The sequence below is a fragment of the Macrotis lagotis genome, chromosome 6 (genome assembly GCF_037893015.1).
Source record: "Macrotis lagotis isolate mMagLag1 chromosome 6, bilby.v1.9.chrom.fasta, whole genome shotgun sequence".
Lineage (NCBI taxonomy): Eukaryota > Metazoa > Chordata > Mammalia > Peramelemorphia > Peramelidae > Macrotis > Macrotis lagotis.
This window is the reverse complement of record NC_133663.1, coordinates 225,831,419-225,853,915: the sequence shown is the minus strand read 5'-3', so window position 1 is coordinate 225,853,915 and position 22,497 is coordinate 225,831,419. Positions and strand designations below refer to the sequence as shown.

General features: G+C 35.4%; 2 protein-coding genes across 14 annotated transcripts in view; both read right to left on the bottom strand.

Annotated features, from left to right (window-relative positions):
• The window catches only part of ACE2 (angiotensin converting enzyme 2), a 106,799-nt gene extending 105,180 nt beyond the window's left edge, over window positions 1-1,619 (bottom strand). For 11 of the 12 annotated variants that reach the window (XM_074192383.1, XM_074192392.1, XM_074192380.1 and 8 more), the window contains exon 1: window positions 849-1,619. The gene's annotated coding sequence lies outside the window, so the exon portion shown is untranslated. The remainder of the gene's footprint in view (window positions 1-848) is intronic. The other variant, XM_074192395.1, reaches the window with a different exon arrangement.
• Window positions 1,620-17,716: 16,097 nt separating this feature from the next.
• The window catches only part of CLTRN (collectrin, amino acid transport regulator), a 64,970-nt gene continuing 60,189 nt past the window's right edge, over window positions 17,717-22,497 (bottom strand). Inside the window, exon 6 of one of the 2 annotated variants that reach the window (XM_074192378.1) lies at window positions 17,717-18,911. In XM_074192378.1, coding sequence (XP_074048479.1) covers window positions 18,755-18,911 — 157 coding nt within the window. In that variant the 3' untranslated portion in view covers window positions 17,717-18,754. The remainder of the gene's footprint in view (window positions 18,912-22,497) is intronic. The other variant, XM_074192379.1, reaches the window with a different exon arrangement.

Sequence of the window (22,497 nt, the reverse complement as noted above, 5' to 3'; positions counted from 1 at the left end):
ATCTGTGGTATTCTGAGCTCATATTGGTCTGATTAGCCACAGTCGTACATGCTGTAACTTATCTCTAACACAGTGATATCATTTTGGTCTTCTTTGATAACAAAGGACAACCAACCAACCAACCAATTGTACACATACATGACTGAAAACATATCTTTTTTCTTCTTGATTGAAGAGTATGCTGAACATCAGTCAAGCTATTCTGGGTTTTTGCAAGGCAAATGAGGTTAATTGGCTTGCCCAAGGCCACACAGCTAGGTAATTATTACGTGTTTGAGACCAGATTTGAACCCAGGTACTCCTGACTCCAGGGCCGGTGCTTTATCCACTGTGCCACCTAGCTGCCCCCAGTCAAGCTATTCTGGACTAATAACATCATCTGATAGACTACATGTAGCATGATCTTTAATTAAATATCTCTGCTAACTCTGAAAAATCTTCCAAGCATATTGATGTGACCCATGTAACCTTGGAAAACCTATTTTAAAAAAAAGAGGCCAGATAACTTCACATACTGAAATTTGAATGTCACCCTACCAGAGCACTTATACTCTGTGATGTGGTCTATACTACTGTAGGATCAAGTTCATCATGAAGGAAGCTTTCCATTGAACACTTGTTAGTCCTCACCACTGGATGTATCCTTCTGGGGATTTCCTATTTAAAGAGAACCTACTCAAAGAGAAGCAGAAGACCTTGGGTTTTTTTTAATTAAAAGGGAAGGCATTTGATGGCATAGGATAGAAAGAAAGAACTAATAAAGCATTTTCTCTGTAAAATGTGATCTACTTGGTCACAAATACACATATAATTGATGTTCAGGACACAATCATTGAGGAGCAACTTACCTTCTGACTCTATGGAGCTGCCATTGTCTTCTGGTGATGTCATCCCATCACTACCCACTAGATTTACATGACCTGAAGTCTCTGGTAGCCATTGTTCTCTGCTGCTCTGGGGTGACCTTTGTTTGATGGTTCTCTGATGTTTGGGTAGTGGTTATTATCTCTAATGGTTGGGTAGTGGTTGTTATCGTTGCCAGGTGTGGCTCGACTGGTTCTGAAGGAATGGAATTTCTCTCAATTTATATCTTCTGTCTTCAACTGGAGTCCTTAGCCAGGGTGCTACTTCTTCCTCACACTTAAAGTACAGAAACTTTTTGCCATAGCCCTTTTAGAAGAGCATAAATCTACTATTACCCAGTTATCAAACTAGGAGAAAAAAAATCCACAGTGGTATTCCCCCCCCCCCCACACACACACACACACATAAGGAAGACAGAGCTGGTCTTTTGAAGTCAGGGTATAATGGACATTTTCTCTACACACAAAGATTCCTCCTTGTCCCCTGGGTACCAAGCTCTTTGGAACACAGAGGAGCCTTCAGGCTTTAATCTATTGATATTTTCTTTTTTTAATCCAAACTCATTTTATTGCCCCTTCCCTTAAGAAGAAATTACAGAGAAGCCTTAAGCCAAAAACTGAATTGCAAACATCTTGGAGTGCCTAAAAGGATTTTCATCATTATGTCTACCAGTCTTCTTAGATATATTCTTCCCACCCTAACCATTATATTTCTGAGCTAGAGGAAGAAGCTATAAATTGAGAGAAATTCCATTCCTTCAGAACCAGTCGAGCCATACCTGGCAACGATAATAACCACTACCCAAACTTTAGAGAATCATCAAACAATGGTCACCCTAGAGCAGCAGAGAACAATGGCTACCAGGGACTACAGGTCATGTAAATCTAGTGGGTAGTGATGCAGTGACATCACCAGAAGACAATGGCAGCTCCATAGAGTCATTATATTGCTGAGCTAGAGGAAGCAGAAGTCAAGGGAGTGGATTGTAGAAGATGCTGTGGGCTTTTTTGCTCCCTTTTCCCCTCCAGCTTTGCCTGAAAAAAAATCTGGTCTACCCCTTATCTGGTCAGATTGAGATATGGTATGATTAATATTCCTTTGGGATCCCTGCCCCTGTATACATATTTTCCCCCCTCCTGCTTCACTCCGGTGTTGACATATATTTAACTATAGTAGGATTTTAAAAAATCTATTCTTCTATTTTCCTTTGTAGCAATCCAAATGAGTCCAGAACCACAGAAAAGATTAGGAGGGTGGTTATAGATCCAGTGGGTAGTTTTTTTTTTGGTTTGTTTTTTAACTAGAATCAGTTGAGTATATCAGAGTGCTATACAAAGTAAGACTAGTTGATGCCTAATCTGTTTTACCTGGGGTTAAAAAAATACACAGAAATGCACCTTTGAAAAATACAAACTAAGACACTAGCAATTACATAACTAAGCAAAGAATCTAAAAGAGAGGAGCAATTTCAACTTGGTAAAGTCAAGGGAGAAGATCCATGGAGAGATTCCAGAGTATGGACAGATTTTAACATAAAAAGAAACAATATCTTGGGTAATAGCACCTTCAATTAGGAGGAAAGAAGGATTATGATGACTTCAAGAAGTCCTGGAGTTATTGCTTTTATGACAAAGATCCCTCTACCTTCAGAGTCCTAATAAATGCATGATATTATATATTTTTCATATGGATGATATATGCATACATACACAAATATCCATATATATGTGTATATATAATACATGCATATGATTCAGTGGAATGTCACAGTATCTAATGCTGAAGTCAAAGGATATGGGTTCAAATCCTACCTCCAATATTTATTATCTATGTAACTTTGTGCAAGTAATTTAATGAGAGAGCTAGAGTTAATGGCTTCTGAAGTCTTTTTCAATTCTAGATCTATGACCCTTTTCCATCTTCCTTCCACCACTCACAAGTCAATATTTTTCTGACATATAAATAGATATTACTTTGAATCCTTTTCCTTTTAACTTCTTTCTAGTTGCTCTAAGAAAATCCCTCTCCTTTCTTCTCTTTACATTCTACTTCTGAGATTGACATTATTATGCAAATTATTAATTAAAATAAACCTAGTAGTACTAGTGATTTATATGTATCAAGAGAAAGGAAAAGTGTTTTCCTTTGAGATTAGAAATGAAGCATCTCTTTCTTGGTTTGTTTGATTTTAGTCTTTTCTTTTACAACATGACTAATATGAAAATATGTTTTCCAGAATATATAACCTATATCAAATTGTTTACCTTTTTAGTGAAGGGTTAGTCCAGGAAGGAGAGAGAATTAGGAACTCCAGATTAACATGTGTTAATCTCTACAGTTTGTCCTAATAAAGGGCAAATAACATTAGGTCATCATATGTTAACCTTCAGAATTTGGTCTCAAAAAAGAACAAAAAGAATCAGGATAACATACGTGATTATTAGATCTCTCTAAGTTTATGAATGTATGGAGTCTGACTAGAAAACTGGACCCCAAAATGGAGTTATGGGGAATGATATTTATATAAATCCATAATCAGAAGGTTAGATCTGATAAAGTTCCTTCTGAGATTGCTCCTCAAGAGAGTGCTCACTCCATGTCACCTTCACTAGGTATGGAGTGTCTGTCATCAGAAATTTCCCAGGGGGAGTTTCCCCTCCCAACTCAGATATGCTAAAGATGTTCACAATGATGAGAATCTTCTGCTTCCAGAATGTTGGCATCATCCAGTGATCATTGATACAGTGGAGAGATTCTTTTTATTTATTAAAGAGAGAAAACTGATTAAATTTGCTTGGTTTTTAGATGACATTATGACATGTAATTGGGAAATTTTATATATGTGTGCATATGTATATGTATGTATATATGTATATGTGTATCATCTGGGGTAAACTTTCACATATACATATGGGACCCTAAGAAACTATCTCCAATTCTAGGGGTGATGTAGCTCAGTTCCTCCTCAAAACCATAATTCATAAGCCTAAACTGATTTTTTCTATCAAGTTTCATCAGCCTGTCAGAATATAGACCAGTTTAATGGGTAATTAGTTAACACAGGACCAGCGCTGGAGTCAGGAGGACCTGAATTCAAATCCTACCTCAGACACTTAATAATTGACTAGCTGTGATAGTTTGGGCAAGTCACTTAATCCCATTGCTTTAATGAAATGTTTTTCAAAAAAATAAATATAGACCAGTTCAAAACAAAAAACATGTATATTCTCCAACAAGTTAATACACAGTCATAGCAGAGGGAATACATGAAGGGACAAGACATGGTATAGACATACTAGGAGAAGATACATGAGGACGTATAATAAATGAACATGAATGTCAGGGCAAATTGTAGAGGGCAAAAACTCAGAAGAATTCACCCTTTTGGTGCTCCCTGTTGTTGTCCTCTGGTGATGTGATCCTGATGTTCTCTACAACATACCTTGTTCTGATCATGCTTATCATGGCTCTAATGGGCACCATTATCTCTGCTGTGAACATGGCTACTCAGATCCTGTCTGTTAAAAATCAACTGGGCTAAGATACAAGTCATCAGAAAGCTTCTCTCTGACAAGGACAAGGTAAACTTTTTAGTGCAGAATACCTGGAACTGTAAGCTGCTATACCAAGTTAAGCAATCAACAGAAGCAAGCCAGACTATCCAAGGCTATATTTATTCAATATTTTATTGCTCTTCACCTTCTGCTCCACATTTTAATTTATCATGCACATAAATATAAGCCACCAAGTCTTTTAAGTTTTATACTATATTCTAGAAAATTCAAAACCTCTTTGTCTCCTCATTGTTATAATAAAAAAAATTATTTCAACCTCCAAAACTTTTGAAAGCACCGAGAAGTTCTTTTCATAATTCCAGCAAAGGTCTATCTCTTCTTATACTTTGTTACATAATTACCCCTTCCATATCATGGGGATTAAGGAAATGGTACCCCTGTGATCTGGAAAATCCAGATCACATTTTGGATCTCTGTTTGTACCAAAGAGGAAGTCAGAATTATTATGGTATTAAAAGATAAAATATGTTGATATTATATATAAAATACTATATGTTTTAAAAATTAATTTCTGAATTTCTAAACTTTTTCTGTCATCTGCTGGGCTTGGTGTGTCATCTTAGACTTCTGCAAAACTCTAAGAAAATTCCCCATTAAATTTCTTAAGCTAACCTGTGATATATTGAAACCATGGTGGGAAAGTCGTGATATGGAAGGGAATGGAAATGGCACTACTTATAGGTCTTATTTTATATAGTTCATATCCATATTTCCCCATAAATCTTCCAGAGATGCTCTACCTAATATGTTGTAAACCCAATTCTTAATTCTTTTCTTTTTAATTAGAATTTCTCTGTTTTCTCACAATATATGACTGACTTACCTTCTTTACTTGTCTTAAATTCCTGATAATTAATTTTACATCATCCCTGATAAGCAAGTTGTCCCTATAACTTACTTGTGCCCACTACATAATTTCCATTTGCTCTTTATCTCTTTAATTTTTTCCAAGATTGCAGTGCTTCATAAAACATAGTTAAAGCATCATTAGGAAAGTTTCCTTTAATTCTTTTCATTAAAAACTGGTTTTAGTGACCAGACTTAATGCCAAATAAAAATGTTAGTTCTTATTAAATTATAATAATTTTTCATCATTGTCTTTCACTATTAACATTACAAGAGTTCTGTTTTCAGGGCAGTTAGGTAGTGCAGTGATTAGAGCACAGATTCTGAAGTCAGGAGGACCTGAGTTCAAATGTGACCTCAGACATGTAATACTTGCCTAGCTGGGTGACCTTGAGCAAGTCACTTAACCTCCTTGCCTTAAAAATTTTTTTTAAAAACTTGCAAAAGAAGAGTCCTGTTTTCTACTATTTTAATCAAATGTGTACAGTATTTCAACTACATCATGGGCTAAATTGAATTTTATGGATTGGCCCAACAGCTTAAAACATCATTTATAACTGGGTTTTATTGGGGGGGGGGATATATTCCAAATTCGTTACGATCTCTTTTAAAGAACCTTTTGGAAGACAACCCATTCAGAGAGAATTCTAGTACCTTAATTGTTAATTAACAGTTGGCTGTCAGAGCCAAGATGGTAACAGGAGAAGAGGCTCTCCTAGGTGTTCTCTCCATAATATTTCAAAAACCTTAAAATTATTACTCTAAGTTTTTGAGAGACAGAATCCACAGAAATATACAGTGAGGCAATTCTCCAGACCAAGGTAAACTGGAAAATAGTGGGAAAACTCCACTCCATGGTGTTAGAGTGGCAGCCCCACCAGAGTGAAGAAACTTCAGCCTTCCAGAAAGACCCCAGGGTACCTGGGAGCCACAGCTCCCACAGCATAAGCAGCTTCCTGACTTCCACCCCAGGAAGCACCAGGCACAACTTGGAGGATCATGGGGACCTCTGCCAGAGTGAGTGCCTGAAGCCCAGTGCAGCAGTTGCAGTGGCAGCACAGATCCAGGAAACTAAAGCAGGTGTGGAGCAAGCAAGCATTAGCCTCCAGGCAACTGAGCCCTGAGTGTTCAGCACAATGAAGGTAGCAGAGGTAGACTTCCTGAGGTCTGGAACAGGACTCTGGGGCTCTGACCGCATTCAGATCCTGATTGCAATCTAGGCCCCCCCCATAGAACAGGACCCCCACCTCAGCCCCGTGGTGGGAGGGGGGGTGCTTATGGTCATTCACAGACCAGGAAGGAAGTCAGAGCTTCACACACTGAGATCCTTGTTGGGGGGATGCCCCAATAGTATTCAAAAACTCAGGAAGCACCCCAAAACCAGGTACAGGCTGAAGAAATGAGTAAACAGAGAAAAAAGAAGAACACCAATGAGTAATACATTGTTTTTGATCCCAAGAACGATCAAAATACTCAATCTGAAGATGAGGAAGTACAAGCTCTTGCATCTAAAGACACCAAGAAAAATGGAAATTGGGCTCAGACTATGATAGAGCTCAAAAAAGATTTTGAAAATCAAGTAAGGGAGATAGAAGAAAAATTGGGAAAAGAAATGAGAGAGATGCAGAAAAAACATGAAAATGAAGTCAGCAGCTTAGTCAAAGTGATCCAAAAAAATGCTGAAGAAAAAAAATGTTAAAAACCAGAATAGGTCAAATGTATAAAACAGCTCAAAAAGTTATTGAGGAGAAGAATGCTTCAAAAAGCAGAATTGGCCAGATGGAAAAAGAAATAAGAAAGCTCTCTGAGGAAAACAAATCCTTCAGATGTAGAATGGAACTGAGAGAGGCTGCTTATTTTACAAGAAATCAGAACACAATACTTCAAAACCAAAAGAATGAAAAATTAGAAGAAAATGTGAAACATCTCACTGAAAAAACAACTGATATGGAAAACAGGTTTCAAAAAGATAATCTAAAAATTATTGGAATACCTGAAAGTCATGATCAGGAAAAGAGCCTTGACATCATTTTCAAAGCATTACTGCAGGAAAATTTCCCTGATACCTTAGAAGCAGAAGGCAAAATAGAAATTGAGAGAATCCACTGATCTCCCACTGACAGAGATCCAAAAAAATACAATCCCCAGAAATATTATAGCCATCCAGAATTCCCAAGTCAAAAATAAAATAATACAAGCATCCAGAAGGACACAATTCAAATAGTGTGTAGCTGCAGTCAGAATCACATAGGACTTAGCAGCAACTACATTAAGGGCTTGGAAGGCAAAAGAGCTTGGAATGCAACCAAGAATCAACTACCCAGCAAAACTGAACATCCTTCCAGGGGAAAAGATGGATTTTCGATGAACCAGGGGAAATTCAATTGTTGCTGTTGAAATAACCAGAGCTGAACAGAAAGTTTGACTTTCAAATACAGGACTCAGGTGAAGCATAGAGAGTGGAGGGGAAGGGTAAAATATGAGGGACTTAATGATGATGAACTTCATCTATACTCCTGCATAGAAAAATGATATTGATAATACGTGAAACTTCTCATTTAATAGAGCATGTAGAAGGAGCTTATGTAGATGAAGCCCAGGAGAGAGCTGAATTTGAAGATATGATATATATTGTAAAAATGGAGCCAATGGCTAAAAGGGAAATGTACTGGGAATAAGAGAAAGGAGAGGTGGATTAGACTAATATATATATATATATATATATATATATATATATATATATATATATATATATATTGCAATGAGCTATTGCAATGATTTGGAAGAGGGGACAGTGAGGGGGAATGAGGGAATCTTCACTCTCATCAGAAATGATTCAGAGAGTAAACAGCATATACACTCAATAGGGTATAGACATCTAGAGTAAAAAGGAGAGAAGGGGGAAAGGGGGAAGGGGGGAGATGTAGGTGATAGAGGAGAGGGTAGACCATAGGAGAGAATAGTCAGATATAACACATTTTCTTTTTTACTTCTTGCAAGGGGCTGGAATTGGGTGGCCTGTCCAGGAGCACAGGGCCTGGTGGTTGCTGGGTCTCAGGGGTGGTATGTGGGCTCCGGGCTTTTTGGCCCCAGGGCCGGTGATCAGTCCACTGTGCCACTCAGCTACCCTACAGAACATTTTAGAAGAGGGACAGAGTGAAAGTAAAGAGAAAACATATGGTAGTGGAGAGATATGAATGGAGGGAATTACAATCAGTGTCCACAACAACAGTGGAAAAATATGGAAGTAACTTTTGATGGACTTATCATAAACAATGTGATCCACCTGAGATAGAGCTGATGGTATCAGAATACAGACTGAAATGTGTTTTTTTCTCTTTTACTTTATTTCTCAAGAGGGTCTATATTTTGGGAGGGAGGGGGTATTATGTTTACTTTTAAACAAGAATATTTTAGTAATGTATAAAAAAATCACTTGTACAAAAAAAGATTTAGCTAAAAAAATTAACAGTTGGCTGCATGACAAGTGAAAAAAGAACAATTAGATGGAGTCTCTAGGATTCAGGGTAGTCAACTGTGATTAGGAACAAGGGATTGTGTGAAGTTTCAAATGGTAAATATCCACATACAAGCAGCAAGTCAGTCTTAGTCACTTGGTTTTATAGGGTGATCTGTGCTTATTTCTAAAAGAACAAAATTATTGTCCAGAACCCAGATTTGCCTCTATACCATTTTAAGGTGTTTGTGGATATGCCCAATTTTGATATTTTCCATGCATCTTCCCATTTGAGTAGAAGATCATCAAAAATTTCCATTTCCAGCCATGGCTGGTTCACTCAGACCATTACCTCTAATTTCTCCCCATTGGAAAAGTAGACTTTGATAGGCCAGTTTTGTCTTTATCTTGTTTATTTCCAGACTTCAATAACACTTCTTAAATATCTACAGCCTTGCCATGTCCCAATATACCCCGTTTTTCTACCTTCTTTTGTTTACTGTCTTCTCTTGTTAGAATATGAATTCCTAAATGTGAGGATCTAACATGCTTTTCATCTGTATCCCCAGCACTTATTACAATGCCTGAAATAAAATAATTCCTTATTAAATGCTTTATACATTCATTCATCCACTCATCCATCCATCCATCTATCTATCTGTCTGTCTGTCTCTCTGCCTGTCTGTCTGTCTATTGATGGAGACTTAGGTAATCTATGACAACCACAGACATCAGTCTTATTCCACTATTCCTCAATGAATGCCACAGTCACCCATTCATCACCCCTCCCCTACACACACACACACACACACACACACACACACACACACACACACACACACATTGGAAAAGTAACATCTAAAAAGGACCAAAAGCACCTATGTTAATTTCTGGTACTTTAATAACTCTGTGATCTCCACAATGAGGCTACTCCCATAAAAAATACATAGCACAGCTCATCAATTTCTGTCCATCCTTTGTGACTTCTGTCCATGTTCTTCCAAGAAGGGGAGAAGAAAGGAGTATCCACCCAATGTTCCTGAGGGCCTTCTTCCAGTTTTATTCAATTGGTATGGTTATCAAAGTAGCACAAAGGCTGACTCTCATTTCCCTGTGTGTTGTTGACTCACCGCTAATCAAATTGAATGAAATGTGTGCAATACTAGTCTTGTCTCTGTATCCCTATTCCTCCTTATCTTGATCCCAGTTTAGCTATCACTGCCACTTCAACAAGATGGAAGATGAAAAAAATCATTGTATAGTATAAACCTGGACCTCTGTTCATCTAACTTTGCTTAAACTTCATTTCAATCAAGGAATTAAAAAGAATTTGTAGGTTTATTCAAGAACGACTATTTGGGATGAACACGAAATCCTCATCTTGGTATTAAAAGTACTATAGTTCAGAAAAGAATGAACCTCTTCTGAGGTATAAATAAGAGTTCTATACTCTGTATACACACACACATATTTATAATGATGCATAGTGTGCTTAATAAATTTTTTGAATGAATGAATGAATGCTTCTAAATCTTCGTCTTATATATTTGAATTCATTTCCATCTGTTCACTTTTGCCCTTTTTCAGGAAGGAAAACAAGAGATAAAGAACATAAAAGCATCTTTCCAGGCAAACTCCATGAATTAGCAAAATAATGTTTGCTCTCTTTGTCTCTTAAAAAATTTTATTGATGTCTTTTGTTTTTACTTCATGTTATTTCTGATACGCCCTTCATCTTGACTTTATCTCATGGGGGGTGGTGCTTCTTGTGACAAATAAAACAAGTTAAACTAAACCAACCAATACATTGACCATGACCATAATGCACAAGAAACATTCCATATCCATAGCCTCTTACATCTCAAGTGAAAAGAGAGAGGTGCATTTTTCATCTCCCCTCCATTTAAAGATGTTATAATAGTGAGGTTCTGTATGGCTTTACTTTTCATTTATATTGCTGTAGTTGTTGAGGACTTCAAAAGTCAAGCAAAGCATTTTATCTTTAAATCTATAGATAATAGGAGGCATTGGGATTTATTGTGAAGGAATGACATTCACTTTAGAAAGATTTCATTGAAAGCCAAATAGAGTATAGAGTGGAGTGGAGTGAAAGTTGAAGCTTCAAAGACCAATCAGTTAGCTATGACAGTTATCCAGGCATACGAGTGCCTGCCTGAACTGGGGTGGCAGTTATATGAGTGTAAAGAAGAAAACAAATGCAAGACATACTGTAAAAGTAAAAAGGACAAGATTTGACAGCAAGCTGGATATGTGGGGTGAATGTGAGTAAGGAGTTGGTGTTACATTAAGGTTGTAATCATGGGCAAATGGGAGGATGGTGGTTACCTCAATAATAATCAGAAAGTTAAAAAGAAGAAACAGTTTAGGAGAGAAAATAGGAAGTTTAATATTCTTGTTGTTGTTGGCACTCTATCTGCAGCACCACTTAGCTGCCTCAAGAGAAATTTTAGTTGTTTTCATATAATTCTAATTTTTTTCCCAGAATTTTGGAGAAATTATTTTCAAGAATATTTTCCAGAAGTGGTCAGACGAATTCACAGCTCTGCTAGAAAACTGTATACCAAGAGAGCACAGTAAAATTTAAACATAATAGAATAGTTGAAATTCTAAGTCTGAATCCTTGTTATGCCATTTGCTATTTGGCCTTTAGACCATCCTCCCCTATTTTAGCCTTATCAAAAGGATGCTAATAGTATATGTAATACCTGGTGTTGACAGGAGAAAAGTGTTAATGTCTGCAAGTATTTGTTGACTTATGAGGAAAAAGTAAAAGATCTGAGTACAATTAGTACAAAGGGACTGTTCTGGGAAGAACTTGACTTATTTATCTATTCCCTTCAATGATGACATTTGCTTTATAAAAAAAAATGTAACCAGGGAAAGAAAAATAGAAAAAATGAATTTGAATCTATATTCTAATTATGAAAGAGGGCCAGATTATACTACCTACTACTCCTAAGTTAGTTCATGTTGATTAGATCTGTATATGCAACTGGTTTTAGGGGGGGGGAATGTGTGTGTGTGTGTGTGTGTATGTTTGCCAATTTCATCAAGGAACTTTTATTAAGGACATAATGCCTGGAATGAGAGGTCTACTTCAATTTCCTTTATAGCATTTTACTTCCAGTAAATATCACATAGAAATGGTTTTACTCCTGTCTTATTGTTAAACTCCCCTTGATGTTTCAAAACAGGTAGATGGTGTGGTTTCTGATTAACTTTCCTTCCATGGTAACCATGATACAAAATGTTTTCCAAAATCTAGTTCCATTTCAAAATGGAAGAAAATAAATGTATATTTTAGATTATTTTTTATTAATCACTTATCAGAGTTGCAGCCTATATCTTCCAGGATAGAAAATTTTCTAAACTAGGACTCTGAAAGGAAAAACCTTATTATATGGTAGTTCTTATTATTACAAATCTTCTGTCTGCAAAAATGTCTAAAGAGAACAGTCCATAAGTTTTCTTTATGTAATAGTTTAATAACTAGTATTTAATAACTCATATTTATGTGGTCCATTAAGGCTGCAAAGTGCTTTATCTATCAATTTAACTCTCACACCAACCCTATGAAGTAGATGTTATTATTTTCCCTATTGTTACAAATGAGGAAACTGAGACTGAGAGGAGTCAAATGATTTGTCCAGGATCATACAACTAGTAAGCAATTGAGGCAACATTTGAATTCATGTCTTCCTAATTCCAAGTCCAGCTCTTTATCCACTGCACCACTTTAGAACTTGTTCCTGGATTTTGATATGAAATGAACATCTTGGATCAAATCAAATAGCAATAGGGTCATAGATTTAAAACTAGAAGTAACCTTAAGTTACTTTGTAAGTAACCTTGTAAGTAAACTTAAAAACTCATTTGTCCAATCTCCCTTATTTTTATAGATGAGAAAACGAAGGTCCAAAGGAATACTTAGCTGAGATCACACAAGTGATAAATGGCAGAGTCAAGATCCAGACCCTAGTCCTTTGACATCAGATTCCATGCTCTTTCAAATGCGTCATGTTGACTTTGGTAAGTGAATGTGTTCCATTTGGGATAAGTTGAGCTAACCTGGAAATTCTATTGCTAGTTCAGATTAGCATTTAAGGTGTCAGCAATGATCTACATTACATGGAGGTATTTCCCTATCCTGACACTTTTCTAGGAATTATTTCATTCTCTTGGGGGCCAAGTTGTAGCCCAGGATTGCCTACAAATATTAAGGAAGAAAAAATAATTTTATCTTACTGTATTTCTGCCTTCACAAGAAATCCTATACCCCTAAGAGATCTGGGTCTATACCCTGAAGAGATGATGAAAAAGGGTAAAAACATCACTTGTACAAAAATATATTCATAGCAGCCCTGTTTGTGGTGGCAAAGAATTGGAAACCAAGTAAATGTCATTCAATTGGGGAATGACTTAGCAAACTGCGGTATATGTATGTCATGGAACACTATTGTTCTATTAGAAACCAGGAGGTATGGTAATTCAGGGAAACTTGGAGGGATTTGTATGAACTGATGCTGAGTGAGATGAACAGAACCAGAAAAAACTGTACACCCTATCAGCAACATGGGGGTGATGTTCAACCTTGATGGACTTGCTCATTCCATCAGTGCAACAACCAGTGACAATTTTGGGCTGTCTGCAATGGAGAATACCATCTGTATCCAGATAAAGAGCCATGGAGTTTGAACAAATTTCAAGGACTATTCCTTTTAATTTAGAATAAAAACAGATATCTTATTGTCTGATCTTGTTATCTCTTAAAATTTTTTGTTTCTTCCTTAAGGATGTAATTTCTCTCTCATCACACTCAATTTGGATCAATGTGCAACATGGAAACAAAATAAAGATTGCTTTCTTGAGGGGGTGGGGGTGGGGGGAAGGAAGTAAGATTGGGAGAAAATTGTGAAATTCAAAACTCGAATAAAATCTTTAAAAAATTAAAAAAAAAGAAATCCTGAATGTCCAGAAAAAAAATGAAGAAATTGAGTAATTACCCTCTGATCATTAACATTAAGCAAGCATAAGACAAGGAAAGACCATTGACCATACTCTTCAAATGGTGGTATGCACAGCTTTGGTTGTAGATACTAGAGTGGGGACAATGTGAATGAAAGAGAGGGATGAAACACAAGATCTTGAAGTACACTGAACAAGACTCAGTGACTGACTAGAAAATGGCCTGAAACAACCAAGAAAGGTTGTGAAACCAGGTTACTAGAAATAACAAAGTTTGATGACACAAATAATGAGTTCTGATTTAGACATGCTTAATTTGACATGATGAAAATAACATCAGGAAAGTATGTCCAGTGGTCAGTTGATGATATCAGAAATGAGGAGAAAAATTATCACTGAAAATATAGATTTGTCTGCATAGAGTTGATCAATGGACCTCTGGGAGCTGAGGAACTTTTCAAAAGAAAGAGATAAAAGATGAAAGAAAATTTGGGGGATACTCATTTATAGGATGAAAGATGATAATCAAGAAAAGGAGACTGGGGAAGAACAGTCAGATAAGAGGGAGAAGTAGGAAAAAAATCAGTGTCATGGAATCTGAGAAGAAGATAGCAATAAATGATATTGAAAGCTTCAGGAAGGTCAATAGGATAGGACTAGTAGGATACCCCAGAACTGAATGGTTAAGAGATTTTTTGTGGCCTTAGAGAAGATAAGACTAAGAGATATGAATTAAACTTGTAATTTTGTTGATATAGTGAACCTCTCTATACCTCATTGGTGTAAGGAGATTCCCTTTACCAACATAAGCAGGCATTTATAATCCTACAGGGAGCATTGAGAAGTGACATGTCCTAGGTTACACAGGCAGTATATATGAGAGGTATAATTTGAGCACATGTACTCCTACTTTGAAGTGGACTCACTATTCCACATTGTATCAGTATTGGAGAAAGCACTTCTATTGAGAGGTGAAGATGGAGGTTAGATTTCAAAGCGATGAAAAAGGAGTGGAAAAGGAGGAAATGGAAACAAATGTCAGCTACTCTTTCTAGGTGTCTGGCTTTGCAAAGGTGAAGATGACTGCTTAAGGGAATGACAGAGTTGAGTGAAATACTCTGAGGATTGTATTCATTGTTGTTTACTCATTTTGAAAAATACTGGAATGGTTTGCCATTTCCCTCTACAATTCATTTTTAGAGCTGAGGAAACTGAGGGACTCAGGATTAAATGATTAGCCAAGAATCGTAGAACTAATAAGTGTCTGAGGTCAGCTTTAAACTATGGAAGATGAGTCTTTCTGATTTCAGACCCAGTATATTTTATCCACTGAACTACTTAGCTGCCCAAGGATTGGGCAGACCTGGGCAGGAAAGAAGAAATAGAACAAGGAAGAATGAGGAAAGAAATCAAAGGATAAGCTCCTGAAGGAATCAGGAAGAAATAAGTATCAAGAAGCAAGTAAAATAATTTATTTTGATTGCTGTTCATCCTTTGAGTGACTCTCTAGCAAGCTACTGTAGATCTTAGCATTTAACAAGCTTTGGATCCCTTTTCAAATAAAGGAATATATTCTGGGTTCCTTTCAGGAGACTTTGACTGATTCCTAAATATACTAATATTACCCACTAAAATTCACTAAATTGACATTTGAAGGAAGATGCATCTTTTTTTCCCCCTTTGAAATAACTGACAGTGCCTTTTCTCAGTTTTCATTTTGTATCATTTGGCTTTCATTTATTAGTTCTTAATCTTATTAGTCTTCCAATAGGAATAATTTAATATGTTTTGGTATTTCAGTGAAGATAATCAAATAAACTCTATTATTACTACTGCCTCTTCCTAGCCTAATAACAAAAAAACTATCTTCTGATAGTTTGAGATGATCTCCAAAGTCTCATCATAGATACTGTGATCTAAGAAATTAAGAATTGTTTTTCTTTTTTCCTTTTTACATTCTATAATTGAAAATGATCTTTATATGGTTATTCTTAATAGCTTTTTAGTACATAACATAATTTACTCTAAAATCTTAGGAGTTCCAGGCAGCATCCTTGCACCTCACAAACAATTCTGAATAATGAATATAAAAAGGATTAAATATTTCTGATTACATAACAGAAAGACATCTATTTTTAAGACAAGCAAAGGAAAGAAAAATATCCTAATTAAACATTGCCTAAAAACTATAAATGAAAGCATAATGTTCACACTTTTAAATGGTTCACTTGAGACTTCTACCATTGAATCCATTTGATGATAATCAGGGAGAGGATAAGCGAAAAAGTACCTTAAGGTAGGAAGCATTTGCAATTTCATAAGACAGAGCAAACATAAGAATAGCATGCCTTGGAAACTGTGAACTCCAGCAACCTAGGTAGTGAGCTAATTAGTAAACTCCTGACTTATAAGATTTTGTAATGAATACCACCAAGAATCAGACAGGATCAGACAAATGCCCAGCTGGAGGTAAAGAGAGTTCCAAGACACTTTTTGCTCAGTCTCATATCTATTTTTATATTCCCTAGAAGGTTGCAAGGACTCTATGTTTATTATATTCAAATTATTTTTCTCAGGAAAATCATTAGAATTAAAATTTGGTGGCAGGGAGTGGGGAGGGCTAGTTATGATTTAATCAATATAGAGAACTCTCATAAAGAAACATCTTTTGATGCCTATCCCTAACTGTCCTGAAATTGATATTTTAGAGAGTTGCTTACAAAATGAAAAGTTAAGGGATTATCCATAATAGCATGACCAATATGTGTCAAAAGTGGAATTTGCATCTGGTTCATCTTGACTACCAGACCACCCCTCTGTCCACTAGTCACATTGCTTCCCTTTTCCAAATGATGCTGTTGAGTTGTTTCAGTGAGCTTATTTGGCCCTGGAGTGGTTCTACATTTCAAAATCATACCCCAGATATAAATTTCCTTCTAAGCTGGGCTGATTAAGGTTATAAATGAGAGGTAAGAATGAAGAATGGCATGAAATAAGTCTGGATTTCATAATCTCATGAGAGAATGATTGACCAGAGTAAGGTCATAGCACAACCCTGAGACATTTATACACATTAGAGGTTGAGCAACAATATAGCTCACTGACAGTGCCTTCTCTGACATTTGACAGCTCTATCCCATGATCACTCTAGAAAGCAACCAAAGTCAGACTTTTTTTACATTTCTACATTTCTAAAAACTACAGTTGTCTGATTCATTGGTTTTTATTTTTCCACTATTTTAATAACAATCCTAAGCCACCTCTAAAGGAAAGATGTTTCTTTTTCAAACCCTCAATGCTGGTAACATTGAATTTTTTGAATGGAAGCTAATCATGAGCTATAAGTAACCTCATTGTGTCCTTTGTGTTGGTGTCAATAAATGAAATAAATATTGTAGTGAGACTTAATGCAACTAAGTATTCTCACTCTCTATCAAATCTATAAATGAAGCATAACAAACAAGGACATAGACCAGAAAGTTTAGGTGACTTATCCAAGGTCATACAGCAAAAATGTTTGAAACGTGATTCAAATTCAGGTCTTTCTGACTCTGAATACAACTCTCTATGTCCTGGGCCACATAGTGTACCATGCTTAAATGCTTAGTAAAGTAATTGTAAGAATGACGACTAAAGGGGCAGCAAGATGGTACAATAGATGCAGCTCCAGCCCTGGAGTCAGGAAGACCTTAGTGCAAATCCAGTCTCAGACACTTACTAACTGTGTAATCTTGGACAAGTTGCTTAAACCCTATTGCCTTCCCCTCCTTCCAAAAAAAAAAAAAAAAAGAATGAAGACTAAAGAAATTCCCTGTATATCAAGAAAAGATGGGTTAAGAAACAACTAGGTTTCTTTACCCAAGAATATTCAAAGAAGTTGAACTTGTAACTTGGACTTGTGATTGGAATCCAGAACATTTGGACATGAAAACTCACCATTTGGGATGAAATAGATATCCAGTTTTGGACTCATATAATCCAAGCGATATAATTTTTACATTTTTATTGAATGGGGTATGTCCATGTTATAAACTAACAAATTGTAAAAAGTAGCAAAATAGTAGAAATGGTATGATGAATTGAACTTCATATTCAAAAATTATATAGGGAAAGGTTTACATTCAAAGAGGATCAAATTCCTCTCTCTATCTCACCCACACCCATTTTTATCAAGCCCATATAGAATAAAAGCTTCTAACTCTTCCTCATTTACCTATTTGCAATATACAAAAGGACAACATCAAAATGCTTACGTAAGGGAAAAAATATCATTTTAGGCAGTGGAATAAGTTTTCAACTATGACATTTCTCTAGTATTCTCCTTTTCCAACCATTTAAACAAAATCTCCTTAGGCCATCTAAGCACAAAGAAAAATAGAATCATAAGAGCACAGTTTTACAGTTGAATAGGTTCCTAGATGTCACCTTATCCAACTCTTTCACCATACAGATTATTCAGATAATAAATGGCAATACCAAGGATGTGCTGAAACCTCCTCAAACTAGCATACCAGAGTTGATTGTTAAATTTTAAGGCAGAACATTATTACACTTTGGAAATCAATATATGCTATGAATGAAGGCTTGATTTATTGCTTGTTTTTCCAGTTTAAGAAAGTCATGAAGAAAATATTAATTATGCAGATTAAACTTTAAAAAGTATGCCATGTGTTCATTTTTTTGAAGACTGATTGCTAAATGTACCAGCGCACATATCCTGCCCCCCAAAAAAGAAGAAAAATGAGCAAATAATAGACATTTTAAAATCAGTAATTAAATACATCATTTGAATATTCTCAAATCTTGTATTCTCAGAAAAATATTTACAATAGTTTGCTTAATTAATGTCTTAAGATTCAAATTACCCTTATCAACTACTTTTAGAGTCAATTTCTTCTTGTTTTGATCATCCAAATTGCTTACAAAAGAAGAAGCACAGTCAAAAAATGCCCTCTCATTCCTTGATATTTTTAGATGATCAGCAGGAAAATTGAGTTTCTTTAGGGCAATAAAAGATAACTACTTCTTATAGTGGTGTAAATTTTTCATCATCTGCTGCAAAGGATCTGTTAATACGTCCTTCTTTGGAATCCAGAGTATCACAGGGAATACCATTTTCTATTGTCACCATTGTTTCATATTTGTCGTCAACCTCACCCGTTCCTGCCGATGTTTTGCTTTTCCTAAAAGCACATGAAAAGACTCAGATGAAATTCATATTAAGATTGACTGATCATAGTGTTTTCCATGCACCTGTGAAAGGGTGAAGTTTTGGCACTAGGAAAATAGATCACTAATAAAATCAAAATTAAGTTTCCTAATTCTATGGCCTCAGTTTGGCTCTTTACTATAATAATGAATAGACACTATATAAAAAAGCAATGCAGTCTCATTTTGTTGTTCAGGCATTTCAGCTATATCTGACTCTTTGTGATCCTATTTTGGAAATCAATAAACAACAAAAAGTATTTTACAAGTAAGGGAAATTCAGGGAGATTGTGCAGCTAGTAAATAATAGAGCCAATATTCAAATTAGGTCATGTGGTAATGGATTTAGGATTTAAAGCAACTTAAAGGTCATCTAGTCCAAGCATTCCATTTTATATATAAGGAAACTATCCAAGAGATGGGACTTACCCAAAATCACATAGGTAGATAATAATATAGGAAGGATTTGAACCCATATCCTTTGACTCCATTCAGTTTTTTTAATTTTATATTACATTCAGAATCAGGTCTTCTAGCACTAAATCTGGAATTCTCATATAAAGAGGCCTGGGTTTGAAATCAAATTGAATCCCAGATTTATCATTTATTATCTGTGTGATAGTGGGCAAGTCATTTTGACTTTCATAGCCTCAGTTTTTGCATCAGTAAAATAAAAAGATTGGACTAAATGGCCTCTGAGTGGATGTTCTATCTGTATAAAATTTGAAAAGTAGTAAATTTCCAAGCATTAAAAAAATCTTTATATATTCTTCTTCCTTATCACTGCTCCTCACAAAAAAAAGGATAGTTTAGAAAATGGAAAATGATGAGGCATAAAATGAGATAGTAACAATAAATTGATTATCTTTGGATAAAAGTAGATTCATCATCAAAAAAAAAGATACTAAGGGAAATTACTGAAACTATTGATCTAATTGAAGCAGTGTCAGCAGTAATTATACCCACATTGTTCTTTTTATTTTAACCTTTAGATAGTTGTTCAAAGTCTAAGAAATAGCTGTGTACCACAAAAAAGCATCAAAGTTATGGTCATTTGAAATGATAAAAAGCTCAAAGGTTATCTTGTAGTGAGACACTCCTCTACCATATCTATCATAAACTGACTCATTCACTGGCTATGCATTGCTCTTAATAAGAATAATAAAACTGAATTTTATTTCTGGAGTCATTCTGATTAATCATTTTCCTAAGGGAATTTTTCCTTTCTAAAAATAAAATTGGGTGCTAATTAGCTCCCTTCTTCTGGAGTGGTGTATGAATTTCATGGGGAAAGAAGGAATTTTCATTTTGTGATGGCAATAAAAATAATTATGCGTGTGTGCTTCCTACTGACAACAGGTGACTCAAAAATGTTTGACTTGACCACATAAAATTAGATTTAGCTGGTTTCTCCATTTTTAGCTAATTGTCAGTTGAGTTCTGAATTTCCAGTCATATACATGTTTCATCTCTCTTTTCTTAGATTCTTAGTTCTGTGATTTTTAAGAATGGATATTATTCCTGAGAAATGTACAAAAGTTGAAGATCTTAAAGAGTACTCTTCAATGAATGCTAGCTGTAATGCAGTATGGAGATATCAAGTCTCTCAAAATCCACAATGAAGTAAGATCAGTTGCACTAAAACATAAAGGAAAGTCAAAAACGAAAAATAATGTCATGCACCGAAAAAGTACTGCTGCAAAATGGCCTGATTTAATCCTCAGAAAATAAGTGATTACCTTTAGAGTGATCTAGCACCTGGAAGGGTTGTCATTGATCCTTCTACAGTGTAGCATAGACTTCTTGAAGTTAAAAGACCATAGTGAAGATAAGTTAGCAGTTGCTAAACATTATTATATATATATATAAAAGACTAGGATACTGAAGATTAAAAAAGGTAATTTTTACAAGTGAAATTTGCTTTTTTGTTGTTGTTCAAAGTTGTACCAGGACATTAGACTGTGAAGCATATAAACACCAAGAAATTGATGTGGAGAGGGGAATTGTTTTAGAAGTCTTTTTCCCATTGAAGGAATATTTAACTATGAATAAATTTATATTGATATAATGACATAACAATTCCCTAATGAATTAGAATTTGGGATTCTCAATCCTAAAAGAGTTATTTGGACCTATCATGATAGGTCCATCTTAAAAGCTCTAAAAGAATATGCACAGTTTATGAAAGAGTAGCATGAGAAAAAGTTTGGGGACTTCAAAAACTGCCAAGAAGCAGCAATAATGGGGAGAAATATTATATTTTCAAGCAATGGAGATAAAGATGCTTCCCAAGACCTGGAAATTTACATGATTGAAAATTTGGATTTGAAAAGTAGACTATTAATGGCATGCATAATATCCCATGTTGGAAAAGTATGATATTATGTCCAAGAACTAAAGAAAACATGACAAAATGTTGTGAACTGGAAACATACTGTATCTATTATGGAATCTCTTTCTTCCTTCAAAATTCAGCTCAAGAACTACATCCTGCATGAAGACTTTTCTGATTGATCTTTCACAACTAATTGTGCTTTCCCCCCACAAATTACATTATATATAACTACTCTGTATTTATCCTCTTTATTGTCGTTTGTGTTCCCTTTTCCTTCTAGAAGAGAACCAATGGTTTCAAGAGGGTGATGTCCATATATATATATATATATACATATATATATATATATATATAATATATACTTATTTATCCTCTTGGTGTCTTCTGCATCTGAATACAGATATTTTCTTCCAGATATCTTTCCAAAATTATTAGGAAAGTCTTTTGCAAGGTTGAGTCAGGACAGAATGAAGTAGGGTGGGGATGTGGGATAGAAAGTTCTTTCATTAGGTTAATAGATTGAATAGGAATCAGAAATTGAACAAAGAGTATCTTTTGTGTAGACAAGATCATTTCCTTCCTACTTCTGAAGAGAAAAGTTTATTGAGTCTTTAAAAGGCAGCATTCCCTGGAGAGTTAAGGCCAGGGTTTGCCATTTGGGAAGTACTCCTTTCCACTTAATGAGAAGTACTGCTAAATATTTCTGGAAGGTACTCCATTGATTACTCCAGAAGAATAGTCCAAGAGGAATAGGACCCCAATTTACTCAAAACATACCAAAATATATATTTAAAATCTCTTTGTCTTGTTCAAAATTTTAAAAACAATGTTCGCTTTCTTCCTTCCATCCATTCTTCCTTCCTTCCCTCCCTCATTCCTTCCTTCCTTTAAAATTTTTTTTTCTTGCTTAGAATTCCCCACTTCCCCACCAATGACTAATGTGGAAATGTTTTACATGATTGCACATGAATAATCTTTATCAGATTGCTTGCTGTTTCAAGGGAATGGTGGAGTCATAGAGGGATAGATTTTGGAACTCAAAGCCTTTTTCAAAATGTTAAAAGTTGCATTTATTTGTAATTAGGGAAAATAAAATATTTTTAAAAGATGTTTAAATGTTACTTGAAATCTTGATTTAGAGAGTTTAAATAATTCAGAGGGTATGGAGGATTATGCCATCTCTAAATGTATTCACTGGATGTGGGAAGTTTTACAGAGAGAGTACC